Source organism: Manacus vitellinus, unplaced genomic scaffold (genome assembly GCF_001715985.3).
Source record: "Manacus vitellinus isolate BGI_N305 unplaced genomic scaffold, ASM171598v3 scaffold_22_pilon, whole genome shotgun sequence".
NCBI classification, from domain to species: Eukaryota; Metazoa; Chordata; class Aves; order Passeriformes; family Pipridae; genus Manacus; species Manacus vitellinus.
Window position 1 is genome coordinate 4,087,388 of NW_021939632.1, and position 24,709 is coordinate 4,112,096.

Consider the following 24,709-nt stretch of genomic DNA (forward strand, 5'->3'; position numbering starts at 1 on the left):
AATTGCATCAGTATGTATTGTTTCCTAAATGCAGGGCAGAATGCCTGCTACTAATGCAAGGATAGCTTGAAATAAAGAATTACCATGATCTTCTGCAAAAGTGCTATACACAACACGAAGTAATGTGCTAACTGAAAGGAAAAAAACCCACAGTAAGAGACTTAATAAATTAAGCTACTTTTACTTTATGATATTATGTACTACCAGGCAGCTGATTTTTTGAGTGAAGAGACTCATCAGGTACCTAGTAAGAGAAGATACTTGGCACAGCTCCATGGCCATTCCAACTGATGTCATGGTTAAAAAGCTGGCTACCATACAAGGCCAATTAGGCTACTGGTATTCCACAATACTCACTAATGGCTTCAGCAGCCAAACATACAGTGCCATTATTTAGGCAAGAGAGAGGAGGAAAAAACACCCAAGAAGGAGGTGAGATGCCTGTTCACCTCCTGAGCAGCCCAGCACTGAGGAGCCAAACTAGCAGAAGAAAATGAGATGGGCAGACTGAGAAGCAAGAGGAAAGTTTCAGACCCAAGGCACAGCTGTCTGCTGTAAAAAGCTGTTTGTACCCCTGCTGAGTACCAGGGCAGAGGGAGGCTGACCTCACACCCCTCCCATGCTGCCCAGCACACCCACACTGGGCTGTCCCCAGCCAGTGGGTGCTGAGAACTCATCCTGCACATCCTGGTTCTTCCTAAATCATTTCCAGTGGGGAAGAAGCTGAACAAGGCTGATTAATGATAAAAATACTTGTATTTTTTAAAATTTATTTTCAGTTCAATGTGAATCACAACTTCCTGCCCCTCTCTCTCCCTTCCTGTGAAGACATAAGTACCTCCAGATAAACTTTTTTGTTGTTTAAGCATCAAGAGTGTAACACATTTCAACTGCTGCTGATACAGGTTTTACAGTGATGACTGTCAGAGAGATTGTTTGTGCAACTCTTTAAAGAGCAAAAAGGAAAAAATCCCTCCTACAAATGCAGATAAACTTTTGGAATGTAAACATGTAACACACACAATTACTGCATTATCAGAAGTACTATGCATTTATCAAAACAGTTGAACATTACACTTTCCAACACATATTTAATATGACCCAATCAGAATTTGAAGAGAAACTGTGTACCCTATAAGGGTAATCATGTACCCCTATAAGATAATAATTCCTACCATAACTTACAGATGCATTTGACAATACTGATGTCAAAAAAGGAGGGTTTAGTTTAATTTTACCCATGCTCTGCTATTTTTGATGCTTGGTTTAATTCACTCAATACATTTATAAAGGTATGTAAACAGTTCTGATTTAAAGACCAGAGATGTTTAAATGACATTAACAGATCTGGACTGGTCAATGTTAATGTCTTCGTTAACTCAGATATCTTATTTATCCCTGAGCACCTTAAAATTGTTCCCCCCAAATCTCAGTCAAGAACATGTAACTATTTCAGAAGAACGTAAAACTGCATTTTGATAAATCTCTGTCTTACAAATCCCATTTTCCTTCACTGATTTAAACAAAACAAAATCAAACCCTTTGTTTTTTACATGTACTGCAATACCTTAACAAAAAAATTCACCCTAACAAACAACATCACCTACAGACACACTACAGACTACAAAAATATTGCATAGGAGTGTCAGTGGGCATAGTCTCCCAACATGAGAGAAAATGCTAAGTTTTCTTTAAAATGTTATGGCAACATTCTAATTTATTTTCCTTTTAAAAATCAAGTGGTTTCACTTTATTTCAAAATTGTACAAAATGGCCATGGCTGTTTATAAAAAAAAGTCTCTGTCTTGAGAATATGTGAAGTCTCAGGTGCGTCAACAAAAGACCTGGAACCATTCACAGTGCAGCGGAAAGCTTCTTTTGAGGCAGAAACTACAATTCATCCTTCTTCTTTCCTACTCTTTCATGGTCTCTTTCTCTCAGGGTTCGCATGAAAGTGGTGAATCCAGACTCCTGGTTTTGAAGAAAGAAAAATAAGTGTCATATTTTTGCACACAAACCAAAACAATGCATTAAGAACACTTTGAGTTTCAGTTTCCCAGCAGAATATAAACTAAGGAGCAGTTGTTTTAGTTTCTGTACCCCACGGCAGAATATAAACTAAGGAATGGTTACTGCTTCTGCGTTCCCTCATCGTGCCATGCTCTGGTCCCAGTGCTGCTCTGCTGCAATGCAAGGGGAAAATATCCGTGCACATTCCACATGTCAAACTTTGAAGAAGTGGGACACAGAGAAAAAGGCCCCAAAACTCACAGGACAAAGTAAAATCTGTCACTAGAAGTGCCATTGATGCCTTTTTGTTGAAGACATTCAAAGACATTCTTGAGCCGCATTTGTATGCTACTTGTGTAATTCTGAAAGCAGTCACTGGGTCATTTGTTGGCTATGCACACATATTTGCCACTGTTCCTCATCCCATAACAGCTTTGATGATGATTTTCCTCCTTTTCCAAACATTCCAATGATGGAAATCACATTATTTTCAAGCTATTAAAATTATGGTAAAAAATTTCAAACCTGGATGCCTACATGCCAATCTCTGTATTCCAACAACTTAGGATTTCTGGTTATCAAAGGCTGTTGGATGCCAGCAGTTTCCTTTTCCAAGGAAAGCTCTGAACACAGCTCACAGATGGGTGGAGGTGTGAACGCTGTCTACTGGTACCCCAGCACTACAGCTGTCTGGGCTCGTAGCACTGTTCCCACCCAATGTGACCATTTTTACTTCTAAGTAATCCTGAAACACACCAGTCAAAACTGGTGATAAAGAGGGAAAATACAGAAGTCAAAGTCTGACTTAAAACAATGCTGGGGAACAACAAAACAAAACAAAGAAAACAAAAGAAAACAAAACCAAGTCACAAGGCTGGGATGCTTTTAGAAGGTTGAACAACAAAACACTCTTCTAAAACTATTCACTGTTCTTCCACCGAAATAAATGAAGTGACAAGTTTTGGCCATATGTCACCTGGAGATGCCTGGCAATCAAGGGCCCCCATGAAAGGAGCCTTGTTTTCAAAGCTGTGCATCTGGAAGTCATTTAAAATACACTTGGGTCAGAGGGTGTCCTGACTCTTCCTTGCTTTGGTTGCTTGGGGTGAAATGCCCTAAAATCTCTACTCCAGAACAGGCTTGACTCCCTTGACAGGCTACGACTGGGGGTCATGCTCTTCCCCACAACCAGTGCTCCAGTGTGGGGTGGGAAATAGCTGAGAGCTCCTCTTCTATGGGCCATGGCTCCTGCTGTGGCATGTCATGTTGCCCCCAAAGCAGCTGACATCACCCCTCTTCTTTACTGCCCACAAGAAATAATTATGCACCAGCTGGACCACTGAACCAAATGTGCATGGACATCTGATTTAGTGCCAGAATCAGGAGCAGAAAGCAGGTCTCCTGGCTCAACTGCTCTCTCATTTTTTAAAGCACAAGATGGTTGGACAAGGTGGTTCAAAAGTTGCTGTCATGCTGATGAGAAGTCCTTTAAAAGCAAAATCCCTTGTCACTGAAAGAGATTTGTGAACAGACCTGGAAGCCATGGAAGGCATTGTGCTAAGCACTGCCTCCAGCATTGCCATGATAAGCGAAACAAACCCTAATTCAGTGCTGCACAAGCAGAAGACCATAGGTCCCCAGAGAGGTGGAGGGGAAACACAGCTGCCAGCAGCAGAGAGACTGTGATGTTCCTGTTGGGTAATTTAATTCTACCCAAGAAAGGGTTGGCTGCACGTAGGGGATTAGTTAGCCCACTTTCCAGCATATGGATAAACATCTCCCAACTGCTGTGGCCTCAGAGCACTCCTGTATTGTATATAAATTCTTTATCAGCCACCACAGAGCCTTCCTTTTATATATAATTTCTCTAAGTATGGGTTAGAGATGCAAAAATTGAGGCTGAAATTTTACTTAATTGTTGGCTACTGCACCCATCTTTACTTTTGAGAAAAGATCCAGAATTGGAACTAAAGCACAGTATCCATAACAACGCCCAGAGCAGCACCATGAAAAGGTAATTACTGGGGTCCAAGTATGCTGAAGAAAACTAGGAGGCGAAGCTCCATCAAGACTTCCCTAAGATCCTGACTAAGAGAGAATCTCAGAATTTGGCTTTTATCTTCAAGCTTCTATATAATTTGGTGAGCTGTAACAGCAGCAATAACTTCCAGTGAAGAATCTTTTATCAAAATCACTGGATGGCTCGAAGACCCCATGTTTTTCTTGCATAACCCAGCTTTTTCAGGCAATCAACTGCTGCTTGAAAAGTAACCTCCCTCTAGGAGGTTATGACAAAGAAGGCCCACAAATGACTGAATTGCTCCCCTATTTTCAGGCACTTTACAACCACAGAAGACATTATGCCATTTCTGCCCCCGTTTCTTGCATGTAATTAGCTGGCCACAGCAGGACAAAAGAATGAAACTTCAGCCCAGGGGTAGAAGGCACAATTTGTCTTCCCATCCTGAGCGCGAGGAGTGAATCTGATTCAGGGCAAATGAGATATTTAGTTTCCCCTGTACTCCAAAGGACAGCTTTTTCCTGGCTATAAAACCAATGGTCTGTCACCATTTGGCAACCTGGTGGACCTGTAACACGTTTGCAGTGTTTGCACGATCCAGAATGGACAAGAGTAGGTCCTGTAATTTCTGGCATTTCTGCACTCAGCAGCAGCCCATGCAATAAACCCTCCACTTTCACTTGGTCCAAATTCACTTGCAGATTTCAGCTTAAAGAATGAAATATACTAAAAGCATTACCAAATCTAATCCTTTTTTCCTCTTCTCATGTTCCTAAAAATAGACCAAGTATGTTCCTAATGCAGAGGTGTGGTACACAATGATTCATCCATGTGAGACAGTAACAGAAGCAGCTAAACATTCTTCCAGCATGGTGCAAATTTACTCCATAGTAAGGAGTAAGGGAGCGCAGGCAAAGGAGACTTTCCTCCCTGCACCAGGTGATGACTCTTGCTTTCACTTACCCCTCTTTCTCCAGTATATTTTTCCACAAACTTCCCGTAGTTGTAATAGTTGAAGGTGGGGTAGCCATCAACCCCCTCCTGCTTACACAGGTCGTGATTCTGTCCTTTGGCACAGTCCACTGCAGCGTAGGCGATCTGGAACACAAGAGATCAGCTTGAGGCAGGAGAAGACAAAGCAAAACTACTTCATGGTGATACTGCTGCAACTTAGCCTTAGCACTGAGTGAGACCCAAGTCTTCTGCCAAGCACACAACGGTTTCAGTAAGGGCTCAGCTGTGGAGGGGATCACAGGGTGGTCATCACCTGGCCTATGCAGCTGCACGGCACGTTCAACCTACAGAGCAGAAAACCAGCTTCCCAGCCTCCCCACTGAGCTCTGCAGTAGACTCCAAACAGGAAATCCAGAGGCTGTGTTACTGAAACCAAATACAAGCACAGTGGTCACAGCTCTGTCACACTGCAGTATTCTTCCTCCACTTTGGTTTTAAGTGATGAACGGTGATAGGGTGACTTTGATAACAGTAATGACCCACCTAACCCACACTCCTTCCTGTGGCATGGTTAATGCTTAGAAAAGTTACCAAACATGGTGGGTCACTTATGCAGGCTATTAATAGATTAATGATTTCTACCCCGAATAGCTTTTGTAAACTCCATGCACTTCTTCCAAGGTCAAACCGGGATGGGTCAGAGCCAGTGTGTTGCCTACCAAGCAGTGCACATGGGGAGGAAGGCTGCTTGCTTGCAATCTCAGCCTGTTTCCTTTCCTGTCTTTTTTCCATCTATCCGTTAAGGAGGGGACTGTAGTTCTGTGCAGCCATTAGCAAAGTGGGCTTTAATTCCTTCTGAAACCTCTAGATGCTACTGTCACACAGACAAACCCTGAGCAGGAAAGAGCTCAGCCTGTTGGCAGCAGAGCAACACCCTCCATCCCTGCCTGCTTCCACACAGGGCAGGGCGAGGAAGCACAGCCTCAGAGCCCCAGAGCGTCAGCTCAGGGCAACTCTAGTTTAGAGCACTGGACACTGGAAACCTGATTCTGTGAAGTACTGGGGAGGGGCTGCCTGCCCTTAACATTTCCAATGCTGAAATAAAATGTAATTCATAGGCTTCTACTCAAAGCAACTGGGCCCTGTGCTGTGATTTCACCTTGACTGTTCCTGCGAGCAGCAGCTCTGGCTCTGAACATTCACTGCTCATGCAGACTTGCCTTCACAGCCTGGGACAGGCTCTGCTGAAGAGCAAGCAGGTTAAAGTACAAGCTATGTAAAAAACCCCACCAAATTAGAGGAACGACTTTTTGCAATTGTGGGTTACAATTTATCAAGTGCTAATTTCATAGCAGACACATCTTAACTTGAAATTTCCGTTCCAGGAGCCTCCTTCAAACAATCTGATCAAAATACCTTTTGCTTGCATGACTTTAGGGTTGCAGTTAAACTGTTCTTCCATAATTAAAAGATCACTTAATATTCCACAATGCCCTCCTGTTTCATGGTGACACTGTCAAAACGAGAAAACCTGATCTCATTATCCTAGCAGTAATTAAAGAGATTGGCAAGGCCAACTTCAGTTAATTTGCTTGTTTTGTTTTGGCTTTGAAAGCCTGACAAGACAGTACTCATTAAGATCTTGCTTGGGTCTATCTTCAGATGGAAAGCACTAGATAAAGTGATCAGTGCTCTTACCTTAAATATTTGGTTTCTGTTTTCTCATTTTAAACATTAATAAGGCTATTACAGAACCAGGACTCTTGAGAGCTGTTAAAAACATGTATGATCCCACTTTTTTTTTTCTTTTTGTAAATACAAAAACTCATGCTTATTCAGGGCCAGTTAAAATGAAAGGTTATGCATAATAAACTGTAAAAGAGCTTCATCTAAGTATTTATGCCTTCCTGACCTTAGCAGCCAGACAAAATTTAGAGCTCTGTTGACTACTTCTGTGTAAAGGATGGCTTACAACGGAGACAAATATTTATTTTCATGACACAGCACTAATGTAGAAAGAATACTAGAAGTTCTGGTTCCTTAAAAACTGGAAGAATAAATAAAATCATTTTTTCTTACTGCTGTAAATATCACACAGGGAGTGATTACAGTCAGAAGAAGGGGAAGGCATACATGGACTCATCCAGATCTTAGTAGCTGGTGTGAGGCATGAAACTGTTGTGACTGATGACCTATCTGTTCTTAGTGTCTTGGAGATTAAGAAAATTAGTTTTTAGTACACTGGAAGAAAGAGAAGCCCCCTTTATCTGTAAATGGGTGTTTACCTCTCTGTAAACATCTAAAATGGCATTGGTTGGAGCAAAGAGTCCAATTTCATTTACAAAAGGCTTCTGTGAGAACAGCTCCCAGTGAGGAGAGGGTAGAGTGCAGGAATGCAATGCTGTAAGTCACTGTTAACCTTGTTCAACAGATCTTTACCTGTTGCCTCAAAACAGATGACTGAGGGACTTTAAGGAGGTGGCTTCTGGCAGAAATGCTTAGTAGCCTGCTTGAAATACAGATCTCCTCTACAGCACACGGAAACCTAAGCTGGTCCATCTGTGTGTTATTTGTGCAGTGAAGTAACACAGAGAGATCCCATTCTAAGGCTGTCCACAACAGCACCATTAGCCTAATGCTATGTCTAATCTAGCAGGTCTAATGGGACATGTACATCTGGAGTAGTGTTTGGAGGACATGTTCGTGAGCTGTTTCTCTGCAATACTCCCAGTGCAAGCTCCCACACAGCCCCACGGACCCACTGCTGCTCCTGCAAACACCATTTGGAGCCCAGCTCCTCAGAACACGCCTGTTTGGTTATTTTTACAGCCAGCGAGAGGAGAGAAATGGCAATTTCCAAAAGCCTTCTAACTCATACGGACGTGAGCAAAATTTCACAGAGACGTCTAATTCCCAAGACTGTATCTGAGACTGCATTTCAATGCCTGCTGCCAACAGTGGCTGAGTAAGAGTACTTAGGAGAGGCTTGAGTGATTACTTTAGAGTGGAAATGTTAAGGCAGCCTAAATATAGAGGTTGCTACCATCTCTATGCACTCATTATCATAGCATCACAGTCCTAATTGTCTTGCCTGTCTCACAGCGGAAGATTAAATATAGTGCACTGTAAGAAGAAAAAAGTAATGCTGGAAAACACTTGTAGCAAAACACACTTCTGGACTGAGGACCAACTCTTATCTCAGTTCTATCAACTCCAGACAGCTGAACTCTCAGACACACCAGAATTTCAGCAAACAGCACCGATGTCATTTGCTTCTTTCTGTTTGTGTTTTCATGGACAGTGAGTATTAAACTCCACTGCTGGTAGAGGTGTCTCCTGCTGCAGTTTTCAACAGAGTGAATTACTACATGGCTACGCTGAAAGGCTGCACATGAAAAGATGCAGCCCACAAAAAGAAAGGCTTTGCTTGATGCACTGTAGGGAGAGTTTCCTGTCGTTCTCAATCCTCTTAGCAACAATTAGTTTTTCTGCATCACTATAGAGGAAAACTAAGTTGGGAAAAAATAACAACCCGAAGAATCTTTATCAAAATGTGGTTAAAGACTTCTGGAGAATATTACTCTCAGAGTTATCTTAATTTCAACTACCAACAACAATTTACAGAGAGGTTCACTGGAAAGCACAGGTTAGCAAGACCCACATGCTTTGACCTATAAAACCACAAACTTTATTCAGCCAGAAATTGCAAATAGATTAAACATAAGACATCCCTGATACATACCCAGGAGCCAAGACACTTGGCATCACCTCCCATGAATTCCCTCTCATCAAGAGGGGAAAAAACCCTCTAAAAATCTGTGAGAGGAAGAAACTCTGCTAACACTGGTCCAACACTTGTGTGTGTGTGTCCATTATGGAAAAAGCCAGTGTAACAGCTTTCAGAAGACAAGATTGATTTTATGCAGATTTTGATTGTTAGGGCTAAAATTTAATTTCTTGAGCTTTCCTCTAACCAGAGAGAAAAATCCACTGAAAAAACATTTCAGGAAGAAAAAAACGTAAGTGCTGTATCTGCAACATGCACAAAACTCCAAGGGATTATGGATTCTCTATAACCTAAAGCTTCATTGCCTTAAATATTGACAATACATCATTATATACAAGTTCTCTCTCCAGAGCCAGTGCTGTTCAGTAGCTGTAGCAGGAACAGAATAGTTATCAAATGAAAAGATAATCAATCAGAGACTGTTGACCCCAGAATAAGTTTCCTGGAGTACATTCAACTTTCTTAGTGTTACTGGTAGTTCCTCACAACTGGTATGCAGCCTACAGTAATTCATATTATTGGGTGAGTATGTATAATAATGCATAATAATGATAACAACAGCAACAACAATAACCCCACCAGGTAAGTATGCATTTCTCCATAGGCAGTATAGTTGAATATCACTCTAGAAATATCTGAGACAGGAAAATATGTCTACCTGAAAAGGGAAGTCCCACAACAATGTTTCATGGTTTTATCAAAAAAATGAGAGCTTAACTACAGAGTTGCAAACTTAACCCTGCATGCCATTAGAGCGTGAGCACTGCGTGACCAGCTCTGAAGAGCTCTTACAGGAAATAAGAGCATGGCATATTTTTCAGATGAAGTGGTCTGATCACAGATGCTGAGCTGTTGCAAAAATCAGAACTTTTCATTTCGGTGCTTAAACAGGAGTGGAGCTATGCTGAAAACGTGAGCACTGATCTCCATGTGCCTCAACTGTAATAGAAGGATGATGCCTTATTTTGTTACTAAGTGTTAGAGAGAAAAATAAGTACTTGCAGTCTAATCCAATCATACATCAGGAATCACAGTTCCCTTCCAGCAGAATTACGAAACAACTTTTTTCTCTGGAGAGATCTTACAGGTAAGAAACAAAATTACATCCAATAGTTCAAATAAATGTGTAGAAAATTGAAAGTGGGATCCCTTGACCTTCCAGGTAACTTCCTCCTTTCTGTTCTTTAAGCTCTTTCTTTTTAACAGCTTGTCTCCCAGTCACCATGTGATAATAAAGTAAAAATACCCCCTGCAGTACTAGTTGCTCTCCTCTTAAAATATGTACTGCCACACACTGGTTTATTGATTCAAGGAAATAAATATCTGCTAGAGCTAATATTGACTTTTGTTATAAAAATGGAAGTGAATAACTAACTGAATATTGATTGGAGAGAGGAATGATATTTGATAAGCTTAAAAAAAAGGTAAAAATAAAATTGCAGCATGGAAATAAATGCTTCAAACCAACATTTTTAAAGAATAGTCAATTCCAGATGACAATTACCTGATTACTAGAAAAAAAAAGCCTGTTGTTGTCAAATGTCTTAAAAGCATCCATAAATAAGACAGATGCACTTTTTTTTCCCTATGATTGCTCCATAGTTTTCTATTTATATCACCTGTTCTGGATCCTAACAGCAGTTAGGGGCTGGTCTGCTAAGGCTTGTTGCAATTCAACTGCTCAAGTCAGTTCTCAAAGTGAAAGGCCTTGCAAATGGGAGATTCATTATTAGTTGCCCAGATGTGCCATGGCAGCATTACCAGAGCTGCAGTTCATCAGCTGTTCTCAAAGCAGGGCTATTTGCAGAGGGAAGATCCATTAGTAGGCACTATGATGTACAGTGCTCACATCACCATATTTAATGAGTGTAATTAAAAAGAAATTCAACACATGCTTTTTTAAGCAAATAGGGATCAAATTCTTGGCGAAACTAAAATATTAACTCACTTGGATAACTCTGTACAGTCATTTGGTTGGTATAATAATTTTAAACTATGGTTCACAATACACACTGGAGACCCACCAGTTTCACTGCTGTCTGGCAGCCCCCCACTAACACCCCAGCTCACCCCATTTGCTACACCCTTTCCAGCAATCTCTGCCACAGCTGTTCCTGTACAAATTCACTAGAATCCAGCTGTGGTGCATTTGTACAGGAACAGTCTTCTGTGAAAATGGAGAAGACTGGTCAAAAAGCAGCCCCTATGGGGGAGTGCCAGAGATTTGTTACTGAGAGGCCTTGAGCAGTCAAGAGCTTTCCTTCAGCAAATCCAAGCTGGAACATCACAAATCAGTTCCTTCAAGCTGAACTTTAGGATCAACCAAAAGGCAGAATGTAGATTTTTAAAGATTTAGTGTTCAAGAGACTGTGGAGCAGTTACTGAACATGCCTTCCTGCTCTTCGATCTGTTCAGCAAAGTGACAATCCTCACATTTGCATTTTCTGACGTGCACTGGTCACTGCCAGAACTCACTCTGTGGAGCAGGGGCCAAAGGCTCTCCCATGGCAGCTGTATGCAAAGACCACAGTGCCCCAAGGCAGGAATGCTCCAGCTGGATTTTTTTTCCCTTTCTTTTTCCTTTTAAATAACTGAAACAATAGGCTAACTGCCATTGGACTGGCCTCTCCACTGATTTGGTATTACTGGCACTGAATTTCTCCAGGCAGATGGAAAGACGAGGAGGCTTTGGTTTGTTGGTCACACCCCCGAGGCTGTGGTTTGTGGGTCACACCCTGAGCTGTGTTGTGCCCCAGGCCTGTGAGCAGGCTGGGGATTCCTGCTAAAACCACCAGCAGTGATTCAGCCAACATTCGAGAGCTGACATTTGGGGCCAATGTTCCGAGCAGTGCTTTTTGAAACTCTGACTCCGGCAGCGCAGATGATGAAAAAGTACAGAGCATTACACAGAGCCCCAGGGGAGGGGGGCTTATGAGCCAAAACCACCCCCCTACAGTCAATCTGCAGAGCCAAAGACACGTATTTAACAGCTCCAAGCTCTGCTCATCTTCAAACTTCCAATGTAAAGAATCCAAGTCTCCCAAAGGATACCTTTTAAGATACGACTTATAATCAATTCAAGGCTGGAATGTTTTTGATTGTACTTTGGCTTCTGCAAAATTAAATGTTTAATTAAAAGACCACCTTTATTGAAAAGAAGATACAGTTTAAGTGCTACCATACTCTCCTAAAGTGAAAAACCTTTCTCTGGGGGAAAAGACAAGACACTACTACAGAAATGAAGTAGCAAAAAGACACTACTACTAAAAATGAAAATTAGTAATCTTGTCCTGTTTTAGAAAGAAGAAATACTTCCTTCCTTTTAAGCAGTGATTTTACAGAAGTTTGAAACCCTACAGAACTACAAATTACCTTGAAGGCTCAGTCCAGTTTGAAACATGGGAATATGCCCTATGCTGCTTGTGGGAACAGCAATGTGCCCTTCTAAAGTCTTAAACAGGTTTGTTTTCTTTTCCACAATGGCACAAACTGGCAGAAAGAAGCACCTTGGCAGGTTATAGCTGTACACAATTAAATAGGGCTCCTGAGATAATCAATCCCTGGCACTTTCATAAGCCATTGGGGTGGAATAACGTCATTTTCCCTAACTGCACACACCTCTTTAAAACTGTACCAGCCTTAATATTCCCCCCTGGCTCTCATGTTCCAACTCATTACATTTTATATCTCCCCACTTCAGCCTTAAACTGAAGTCAAGAGTTGTAACTGTCAATCACTGCTCTGCTCTTGGAGCCCTTTCATAACCTGCAGTCTGAAGGAAAAGCTTCCCAGGCCTGCATTTCACACCACCACCATGTCCAGCTAACTGTGCCATCATTCAGATTGCTTGTTAATACATCCTGGGGCTCTAATAAGCAAGTTTCCCATTGTTTGGTACATTTGTTTCATCTCCTCTGACTGAAATTTTAATGAGTTTAAGAAAGAGAGGCTTCATTGGGAACTACCAGAAGAGTGGGAAAACAAGGATACTTTCTCAGAGATCTTAGAAACAAAAAAGTAACCAAAAGGCATCTGAGCAAACTAATTTACAGCAGTAAGAGAACTAAAAGCTGCATGCCTCTGAATTTTCTGCGTGCCAGAGGGCAGAAGTGATGGACTCCTAATTTTATGCAGTCAGTGATACAAGATGATTTGTTTCTTGTCAATCTGATGCATTTTCTGTGAGTTACAGGACAGATGAGAGGAAAAAAAATTTACAAAAATCCTTCTGCTATGGAGTATAACTGTTACAAAATTACCTCTTCATTTAGGATAGAATATGGAATTGAATAGACTATTTCAGCTGGATGGGACCTACAAGGATCCTCTAGTTTAGCTGCCTGGTCAATTCAGGGCTGAAAAAAGGTTCAAACTTTTTGTTAAGGGCTTATGCCCAAATGCCCCTTAAACACTGACAGGCTTGGGGGGCATTGACCACCTCTCTAGGTCACTTGTTCCAGGGTTTAATCACCCTCTTGGTAAAGAAATGCTTCCTAATGTCCAGTGAGAACCTCCCCTGGCACAGCTTCAAATCTTTCCCATGTGTCCTATCACTGGATCCAGGAAGAAGAGCTCAGCACCTCCCTCTCTGTTTTCCCTCCTCAGCAAGCCTGAGAGAACAAGTTCCCTATTAAACTGCCAAATCTTTTCCATGCCATACCTACACACAAAGCAACTGTGAAGTTACAATAAATTCGGAGGTCAGAATGAACTACAGTTCACTGAAAGATAGCAAGAAGGTTCCTAGCTACTTATCTGGTTAAATCCAGGGGCTCAGTGTTGGGTTTTTTTAAAATCCTAGATCTTCACTGGCTCAGTTAAAATGGTTCAGCTGAGGCAATGAAATTACCCACTGTGCTTCAGTCATCAGATGTATTTTCAAGGCCAAAGCATGAGGGTCCTAGAAGGGCCTGACATCCTGGGCTCAAGTCAGCCAACTTACAGAAATAAATTATATTTATGCTATGCAAGCAAGGATTAGTTACATGACTGAGGTCTTCAGGACTATCACACAACTTGTGTTTTCTCCACATGTGCCCCAATGGCTGATAAAAGTTGAAGGGGAATGGAGATTATGTAAATTATCTTTTTTTAATCCCCCAGGGAGAAAGAATTGTTCCTCACTTCATAGAAAAGAACTCTTACACAAAAAATTAAACATAAAAGACAACAAATAAAAGAAAACAGAAAAGGTTAAAAGTGTAACTCAATTTGACCAAAAAAGATACAACCCCTAAGATGCAGATACGTTTCTATTAGTGTAACAGCAGTTTTATCTACAAGCCTATCACCTTGTCAATAAGCAAAGCCTATAAAGTACAAATGGTGGAAATAATTCTTAAACATCTCAGAAATAATTAACAGCAAGTTACCTTGCGATCTTCTTTAAAGACTTCAGCAGCAGTTGTGAAATGTGGAATGGCATTTTTACAGTGGGGACACCCTGTTTGACACAGGAAGAAAAAGACATCATAAACTTTAGTTATAAATAAGATAATGGGACAAACTCAAGACACAAGGTGAATCAGTGGAAATTTTGTACTAAAAATCATTCTAGACAGGAGCTCTCCAGTTCTGGTAGGAGTGGGACAGGGCATGTGTAGACCGTGTGTCAGCTACATGAAATTAAGCATGTGTTTAAAATCCCTCTGACTTCAAGCAGTTCAAGTGTACACTTAAGAGTTACATAAAATCCCATATAGGGACCACAGGGCTTTTCTCTATGGTCAGTCCCTTAAGAACACTTTCAGATCAGCAGCCACAGACAGACCATTTCCCTGCTCTGTACCCCCTTGTACTGCCATGTGGGTTATTAGTGCTGTTGCCACAGACACCAGCTACACTTGGACATGGGAATAAAGACAGCACAGCTGTGAACAGAAGGAGGTTGGAAGTTAGAAAGGAAGTTGCTGGGAGCATTTAGGAGTGTTTGGGAATTGCCTGTGTTAGAGCCAAGCCACCAGGAACACAAAGGAGGGGAAGAGAAGCAAGTCCAACAGGCTACACATCTTTCATTGATGGAGAGCAGAAGTCCAGTCCCAGGTCAGGATGACTGCTGCTGGCCTTCCTGGAGACCTTCCTGTTCACCATAAATGGGCAACCACAGAACAATGATACAGACACAGCACACAAAAGCCCCACAGCTTTGTACTGGAGATGGGTTGATACTTCTTTCTACCACTGCAGCATTGCACAAAAGGCCAGCTGATCCCTTGCTTAAATATATACTAAATTTACTCAAGCATTTCAGAAGAAGCTACAGATGAGGAACAAGAACTGCTCTCTTGATTCAAGGTTCAGATCTGAGTGCTCTTAATTCAGAAGCAATGTTTATTGTCTATGAATAATCTAAACTACTCTCAAAACATCAATACTAAGCAAGACTTTGAAAAAGAAAGTACCTGCATATGTGTAACAAATTACTTTTTTCAAACCCATCACAGAGGTTGATCCCAAGCAAACACTCAGGACAGTTGTTTTTGCTTAGATGAAGAGAAAAAAAAGGAATGGACGCACTTCAGTCAAGCCTGTATAGTGCTAGCAAAGGCAAAGGAGTTCATCCTGCTATTATTTCTGGATAGGAACAGAACAGATCACAGACGAGTTGCTCACAAGCTCCAATTACAGCTTATGCTACTGTTGTTTACTTGTATTTGACATGATGAAAAAGTGTCTGTGTTACTTCTAAGTCAGTACTGAACAAATGCCCTCTTAGGAGGCTTGCAGCCACCCTCATAAACTACATGCACTCTTTCAGCTGACAAGAAAAACAGCATCTGTGCATAAACACTGCACTCCCCTTTCAGCTTCACTAAAATGCAATTTCATTGCTTACATGCACTACTTTGAATTTTAGAGTGTTTTTTATTTTGGAATAGGATTTTGAAAGCACTGCAATGACACACGTGTATAAATACACTGAGAGTCTGTGCAGTAACCAAGAATACCAAAAAGTCAAGGGGATGTTTCCTGGGAAACTAAGGCACTCCTGCAACTCTATCTTAGTGGCTTCAAACTCTTTATGGAGCACAATGGCAGTTATCTTGGTGGCAGCTGTGCTTCAATGGGAGATGGTGCAGGTCCCCTACAGCCTGCAAACTATTAACTTTGTTGTTCAGCATTTGCCTGGAAGAAAATGGTCAAGAAAGAAAAAGAGGAGGAGGAGGAGAAAGAGAAGAAAGAGGAGGAGGCTGGGTTTCCAGGCTGTTCCCATGTCCATCAGCCCACTTTGGTGACCTATTTCCTTTCCTACCACTTGTCTGTCCTATCTGCCTGATACTGAAGAGCCTGCAGATCAAGCCTGCCTCTTAACACATTTTGAATAATTTCTTGCACTATGGGGTGACTGCCTTGGTTGACTTGTTAACACTGCTCTACACAAATATATCAGAACTGGTGACATCTAAAAAGAATTCTGCAGACAAAAAATGGATAAAAATCAGGCACCTTTAAAGCAAGAACACTTGCTCTAGTCTACGTGCTTACATACTGTAGCTTTTCTGCAAACTTTAAACCCTTCAGGTTCCCCTTTTCTGCTTATGATCTTGAGCTTGAAATTAAGATTTCACTGAAGAGCATATTTTAAATCCTCAGTGAAAGATATTTCAGGGTAAGCATGATACTTCATGTCTTCATATTCCTCTCTAACACCTTTATGACACATCAGTCTATGTGTTTTCCACCTCAGGGGTGCTGGATGTGCAGAGGACAGGGCATTCAGTATAGTCCCCCTCTAAGCCCCTAGTAAAGTTGTAGTATGTAGGAGCTCTCCATGAGCCACACTCCTCAAGAAAATTAGAACACAATTCAACAAGTAACAAGCATATTCTTTCAAACAAAAAAGTCCAATGGCTATTAAAAATGCAAGCTGCCATTTCACATGGGCTAGGATGGTTGGTAAGGAAACAGCCCAAGTAGCCCTCAGCTGGTGACTGCTCAGAGGAGCATCAGCAGATGCTCCGTGTCCTCTCCACCCCAGGGAGTCAAACACTGCATGTGCTGCTGCACAGTGTTCAACAGGTGAATGGAAAAGGGCTCTGAGTGTGGTTCTCAGCAAAGAGACACATCCTGCAAGGCCAAAAGGAAGCATCCCATCGTCTGACTGTTATAGCATTTTGGAAAAGGTACACAAAACCAAATATGCTTTGGGGCTGCAGCCAACATCACTACACGGAGGGGAGTCGTGTAATTCAAAGCAACTGACAAAGGAACCTATGCTAACACCTTTTATTTCCTCTTCTCTGTGATCTTCTCCATCTTCTCACTCCAATACCTAATCACAAAAAGTTACCTTCATTTACCGATTTGAAGCTCCATTCCTCCTCCCCTCACTCCTCTCTTGGCCCAAACTCCTTTCTTTACTGCACACTGCTTGCAAAACTAAAACACAACCATATGGTTTTTGGCAGAGCTGCCTCCAAGTCCAGTAGGCATTTTGTTAGCCTTGGACATCCATCCACGGAACAGATGTGAATGCTACACTGAACTCCCAAGGCGTTTCAAGGAGTCACTGAAAAAAGGGGAAGGAGCACATCATATGGAACAGCAGAACTTCATCTGTTACAACTTAGAAGGATTGCCAAATGCAGCAAACACTTGGAAGTCACCCAACCCAGTCATTCTATTTAAAGCACGCATGCCAAAAAAAATAAAAGCAGAGGTTGATGTCTTCATTTTGACAGACGGAAAACTTGTTCTCCCCATTCCCTCTTCGCACCCACTATCACACGTTTATTTTAAGTGTTAACACTATCTTCTAGATTTGAAAGTGCAAAGAAAGGAAATGTACTGAGCACGGTACATGAAGATAGGAAGTGTGCAGCCTCCTTAGAAAGGATTTTTCAGATGGGCTGCAATGAAAAGAGATTAAACTGGTGGCATCTGAAGGTGTGGGTAATGTGTCAAGAACCAAAAGGTCCTGACCCTTCTCAGCAGTATTTATAGAACAGGAAGTCACTATGGACTAAACAAGTGGGAAAATTCATTTTAGTTAAATAATTCGTGTGCTGTGGTAAGCGCACAGACTTCCTACAGGGACAGACTTCCTACAGGGACAAGAAGTGGAGTTTCAACTGAGCAGCATTGAAAGCAGCACTTCTGGGAGCAGAGACTTCTAATGTAGATGCACGGCTTTGCTTTACCAATTTTCTTTCTTTCTTCATTTTTACAATAGTCTCAAATTTGATCTCAACAGGGTTAAGAGTAGATGTGAACTGAACAGTCATTTTCTGAGCCTGACTTGAGAAATCTGAAGGAAACAGGCTTCTGGAACATCCAGCATTTCCACAGGATCCCCATACTGGCACTCAAAACCTCTAATCACTCCTGCACATCTCAAGATAACACCATTTCCTAATGCAGAAGCACAGTTGCATCACCTGGTAGGAAAACAAGAGAGCTTGACATCTAAGGCACATGCAGCAGCATGTGTTAAGGCCATTCCCTGTTCCAAATCAGTAAATGATACAGTTTCAGTACAGCTTTGGCTAGACATTCTCAACTCTGTGCTCAGAATCTGGCCCTCTGGCCTACCCTTGCATTTTACATGAACCCTGTATTTTCTACATGGTTTTTCTACACCATTCATGCTGTAAAATTGGTATGAGCTGGGAAGGCACATTGTGGTACAGTCATGGCAGGCACTGTCACATTCCTCACCTTGAAAACAAAGTAGCTATTGACTGATTCAATATATGAAAAATATGGTTTTTGTGGGTAAAAAGCAGATGAGGGAAATCAAGCAAGCAAACAAGCGGCCTTCATTGAGACCCATTATCACTGGGGGGGGGGGAGGTGTCAGATTAATTAGAGAGGCATTTAAAGGAAAGTTAGTGGGTCTTTTGGGAGATGAAGTGATGGAAAAATATATAGCCCAGCTAATTTTTCATGGGCTGAATTTCCTGATAGCAGGAACAACTGCACGGTACAGCATCTTCTCTGGCTGTCTTTGAGGAAAGACCCAATGAGCCAGTACTGGTTTGGGCACAGAAAGGTGCTGGAGTGCCCAGCACATAAGCTGGCTTCATCCTCATAGATGAAACACCGCTTTGAGGAAGAAAGAGGCATTTCTGAAGAAATAAAGAACTGCAGGGTTGAGATGGATGTGATTTCCAAAATGATGCCACAACACAGTTGTGACATGATGTAAAACAAAGAAATCAGAAGGGGAAACAGAAAATCTTGCTAAGTGCTCACATCACCTTGTGAACTATTTTTTTTTTTAACAAAAAAGAGACTGAGGAAAAAATAATATGAACCCATTTGTCAGGTAAGACAAGAATGACACAAAAACTGATATGATATGGTAGCAATTCAATAAATCCACAGACACAATATCCTGTTCTCTGAATTGTAAACATTTCCCATAATTGCAGGATCCCATGGGGTGCAGAAGGGACACAGAGGATTTCAAAGCAATGGGACAATCTAATGAATAACCTACATATCTTTATTACATTTAAATGGAGAATTTTTCATTGAACAGGGTTTTCTTTTTTTTAACCAATTGTTTAGAGATGATAGCGAGTCAAAAAAACCCCTAAAAATTCTTAAACCTTCAATGTACACAAGTATTAGGACCAGATGGCAAATTTAAGATGTCTCCAAAGTAGTGCATGAAACAGATGCACCCTGTTGTACAATAGTCACCTTATTACATTTAAAACAAAATTGCATCAAACTTTCAGAATTGCCTAAAGGAATCAAGTTCTCTTTCCAAAAAACCACAGGTTTCTACTTGCTTAAATATGAAAAACCATCCTTTAAGTTACTTCATGCTTTCTTTAATTTGAAACTACAAAGCCTAGTGATATAATATAACCTCTCTACAGTTGAACAGTACAAGGTTAATTCAGTTTCCTTAGAAGAGTGGAAGCTGTATTAGCATAGCACATAGAAGAAAGGTGAAGCTGTTTTTAATGAATATAAATCAAAAGCTAACAATTTGTACAAAATAGATAAAGGAAGCAAATGGACATCAAAGCAGTATCCACAGTCAGCAGAGGTAATAATGGTGTTTTAAGTATATAAGGGGCTTTAAATGTATTAGAACTGAAAGAAATCCAAACAATGCTAGCAATATAGCTTTGAAAGAAAATGATGGAGTTGTCAAAAGGAGCTTCACTGAATATATAAGTTAAAATACTAAGTAGGTGTGGACACGGTCTCTCTGCCTGGCACCTCCAAAGTGTTGTTTGCAGTTCTGGGTGCACAAATCAAGAATGAGTTCAAACTGCAGGGGGCTGAGAAGACCCATAAGAAAAACAACAGGACTGAAAGACGTGTTTCATGGCAAAGGGTGTCAGGAAGCTCAGTGTGTCAACAGCTTAAATCCAAAGATTAAGAAATTATAAAAATCGAGAAAAGTCAGTCTCTAATTTTCATTATAACAAGTTATTCAAGCTGGGTGCCAAAGGCTAAGTAGTCTCCAGAGCTGGCTGCCTGCTGAAGCCAGTCAAAATCAGACAGGAAATTCACATTCCCCATCACCAGTGATTTTTAGTTTGAAAGGAAATGTTTTTCTGAAAGAGATGCTTTCACACCGTAGTTCTCTACCTGATCAGAAGGCAGCTGTCCTTGACTTGCATGGCTGAGCTGAAACTGCTTCAGAAGTGACATGTTTTGGCTGTCCTCATGTCACTGTCTCCAAGCAGAATGCCAGCACTGCCCCACAGTCAGGTGAGGATGCTGGCCCCTGCCAACCCTGACCTGAGCATCCCAACCAGAATGGCTCCACAGCAGTGCAGATCAGGCATCTGGACTTCAGGAAGCACTAACCTTGAACTTTCTGCCCATCATTAACACATAACAATGGATGACCCTACCCGTGTTGTTTCTGTGTGCACTTTTAGCATCTTGTACATAATAAAATCTTGATAAATAAAGTAACAAAGTGGTGTGTATATATTTTACATGAGGGGTTTTTTTTCAAAGACACTGTTTAAACATGCACACATTTTAATGTAGAGTGTTTTCATATCAAATACTCTAACTTAAGCTGTCAGTATTTTCATAACAAAGTCCTGGCCAACTCCTTAGAAGGGATTTGAAAGCCCAGTGATTTGTGAGACAGTGGCATTTGTGCTGTCTGTGCTCTACCCTCAGCATGAGAAAGGGCTCTGCTCCCCCCTCAGCCCCCAGCTTCCTTTAGTACCTCTCAACGGGTGATCTCAAACGCTTTAACTAATATCAATTAATTACACTTCAAATTGCCCCTAAGAGAGACAGACGTGATTATCCCCCTCTGTCATTACACTCAAGGTTAAATGGAGTCAGGAAGAGGTTAAGTGACTCTCAGGGTTCACAATCCTGCTTGACAGGGAGCAGGGCTGCAAGGTGCTGACTCCATTTGTTCAGCTACAAAACCACCAGGGCCTCGGAGGGCCCAGCACGTGGCAGGATGGAGCCCTCAGCGTGCAAAGTGCAGAGCAGAGAATGACTTTCCAATTCCCCATCTCTGCTTGAAATCATCACCGTCTAAATAACAGGGGTAGATAGTGCCCTCCGTTATTGGTTTTTAAATGAGTGCAATTCTAAGCAAGTGAAAGCAGCACATTGCACAGCTATCAAAGCAAACCCGGGAGCTCGTAGACCGCAGAGTAAAGCAAAGCCTGTTTCCACTTCAAGAGTTCCAAGCGATTAACTAGAATTAAAACAAGAATATTAGTTGGTCAATCAAGGAGAGACAGGCCACAGACAGTAATTGCATAGATAAGAGCTGAAAATGGCTATACTGCTTAAACCAATGCAATTTGTGTGGCTACAGAAGTTATTGAATCCACAGGCAGATTTGAGAAAGGCATTTGGAGATGTTACTGAAAGGTTAATTCTCTTTTGTTCTACCAGTAGAGAACTGGAGGTCCTTTTAATTGAATATCTGGACCCAAAGTTCACTTTGTGACATGATCTGACACCACAGTTTAATAATATTTCCAAGACACAAGATACTAGTAATTGAATGAGAGGGATTTGTCCTTTGATTTGAAAAAGGTTATGAGGTTTTCAGTTAAGCATGGGGTCAAACATAGCTTGTCTTGCTACTCTTAACAACAAACTACTACCAATTTCACAGCCTGCTGTTGGGTTTTATTTTTTTCTAAGCTATCTGAACTCTTATTTTGTAGCACTAGGTATACAGATGAGAGAGGGATATAGACCCAAATCTTTACAAACCAAAGCCTTAGACATGAGCAATTGCAACAGCAGCAACGAAGTCATCAGAACAGGCCAAATTGCAAAGTGAGGAAAGAAACTCAGCACAGAATTCCAGGACTGTTTTATACACTATGAAAAGCAAGGATATGACTGACTGCAGTGAATTACAAATGATATTAGAGCACTCAGCATTTGGCAACAAGCAATCCTTTAAGATGGAAAGCTATATAGCAAGTCGTTTGTAGAAAGAAAGGGTTAAAGAGCAACAGTTACACCCAGAACAAAGTTGAGCATCAGTTCCAGCAGAGCTGCATTTTCTACTGTGTCACTGGCCTATGCAGCTCAAACGAAGCTGGTAGCAGCAGCATCAGCCTTGGTTAACTGCAAATACAGTTAGAGAGTAAATGAAATAATTTTTCCATCTAACATGCCAGTGGACACAACTGGTAACAGAAGATACACTGCAGAGATAGCAACAGCTGGCAGAGCACTGTGGAATTTCATCTGCACTAACAGAGTCTCAAAAGCAGCCCCTGTTATGACAATGTTACACATCACCAGGAAAAGCATGTTTCTTATGTGAAATGGGTTTCATGACAGTGCATAAAGTTGGGTGGCATATTCATAGTTAAACTTCTCCTAATGTACCCACAGAGACTTTATGTGACATTGCACCAACAATAGCTGTGTGTCTGTGAGGAGAGAATTTCACAGGGCAAGAGCACACACTTCCCTCCTCTTCCCTTCTCACAGTCCTGAACTGTTCATATACAGGTAATATTCTGCACACCAAGTCATGCAGCTGTAACATTTTAGAGTTAAAAAACAAGAGGAGCTGGATCACCCCAGCAAATTTTAGTTCAACACTACAGCTCCACGACAGCCACTTCTGAGCACTTCCATCACCACTACCCACAGGGTGGGGAAGTGGCTCAACTTCTGAGAGCAGTTTAAATTGTTCCCTCAGAACTAATTATTATCCTTGACACAAATGCTAGGGCTAAGAGCAGTTCTGCCAGCCTGATTGCAGAGACCACTCTATAAAATTCATCCTTTATCAAATCCAGCCTGTTAAGGGGCTCTGTGGCATCAGCACTACATTACACTAACAGGAACGCACCTCACTAACGTGTGCCTGTAGCAAGAGCACCACTAATGCAGGAGAGAAAGCAGTTAGAGGCAGAGCTAACATATCAAAATTCTGCAGTGCCAGCCCACGCAGGATTTAAAGTCTCATTATCAGAGGGTCCAGACCTCGCCTCTGCCTCAACCAACAAGCAGAAAATCCTTCCTGCAAGGGTTTTTGCCTTGAAACGGATTCTTTCTGTTCAGCATGTTTTTAATAATTTTTTGATAGCTTAAGCTTCATTTACAAACACACATATTTTGTTCAGGCTCTTTGATACAGCCTGCTAATGAAAACTTAACAAGATGTGCTTGCAAGCGACAGGAAAACCTCTTGGTGGGAGCCGATCCGAGGCCATCGTGAGACACTGAACTCAACTGTGCTGCTGCTTTGCTCTGCACGTCTGGACTCATTAACTCAGCTGTCCAGTATGTTCTCCCCCTCTGCGCACACTTCACACACAACTACACCACCCAGGTCTGCTGAGTGATCCAGCAGGGACCCAGACTGCTCATCTCAGGCCCAGCAGCCACTGGCTGAGGCCTCACAGCCAGTCAAATTTGCCATGTTTTGCTACATCAGTCCAGTTTAGCCAAAACATAGCATTATCTCACCAAAACTGCCTATGCAAAGGTTGAGATATGGTGCAACCAGCTTTCTCTGAGCTTACTTCAAAAAACAGGAGGGATGAAAAGGAAACATTACTGCTTCTTCCAGAACAGCTTTTGATGACAGCTTGGGTCCCAGGGCTGGAGGAGCACACTGGCCCTCCTGGTTGTCAGCATTAATAACCAAAACACCATGTGCACCCTCTGTGCACACAGTGAGACCCACTCTGTCAAGGATTCTCAGCCAAGTGTTTTTTGTTGTTGTATGTTCCTTGACGTGTACTGCATACCAGGATACAGAATGGTTAATATTTTCAACAATGTCTGCAGGTAAAATTAATGCAGGTTTGCTTTAGCCCTCAACATTTTATGCAGCACTAATGAAACACACAGGGATGGGTAGGACTGACTTAGTCAGATCCCTATCTCATTTCTTACTCCTGAAGAAATCCCTATTTGATTTCTCACTTCTTACTGATGGCCAGGAGATGACCCATCAGACAGCAATGATGTCAAATAATCCTGCTTGACTCTCTATGTCAATACCCATGTACCATCTCCCACAAACAGCTTAGAACAACACATAGCCTTTTAATGCCTCAAACACCACCTCAAAGTCTTCTGGGATTTTATCAGGTGCAACACAAATTAGGCACCTTCATTCACTTCTTCCAGCCCTGAAAGAAAAACCCTACAATAAAGTTTAAGTGAACAGTCAAGGAGGCTGATGTCTTTTAATTGCACATCCCTCGCAGCAGTACAGCCACTTGCTCAATACAAAAATACCTCATTAAAATCATCCTCAAGATGGTTTATTTCCAGGTGTTCTCTGGGTAACCCCTGTGGGTCAGGCTTCACCAGAAAATAACCTTTTCCACCTGATGAAAATAATTTCCAGTAAAGTGAAAGTTTCACTGCTGAACACAGAACCGGAAATCAGATCCCAGCAAAGTATTTATTAAAAATACCCATTGTTGTGAACCCTGTTGAGTCCCACAGACTGAGGCCATTTGGCAAGTTAATAACATTGGCAATTGCCACCCTTACCAACC

The 24,709-nt window shown here is 41.6% G+C and overlaps 1 protein-coding gene across 1 annotated transcript in view; it reads right to left on the reverse strand.

Annotated features, from left to right (window-relative positions):
- Nucleotides 1–1,037: 1,037 nt before the first annotated feature.
- The window catches only part of PDIA5 (protein disulfide isomerase family A member 5), a 112,929-nt gene continuing 89,257 nt past the window's right edge, over nucleotides 1,038–24,709 (reverse strand). Inside the window, exons 16-18 of the mRNA XM_029959894.1 lie at nucleotides 14,144–14,214; nucleotides 4,994–5,128; nucleotides 1,038–1,971 (exon numbers count right to left, since the gene is read on the reverse strand). Coding sequence (XP_029815754.1) covers nucleotides 1,891–1,971; nucleotides 4,994–5,128; nucleotides 14,144–14,214 — 287 coding nt within the window. The 3' untranslated portion in view covers nucleotides 1,038–1,890. The remainder of the gene's footprint in view (nucleotides 1,972–4,993; nucleotides 5,129–14,143; nucleotides 14,215–24,709) is intronic.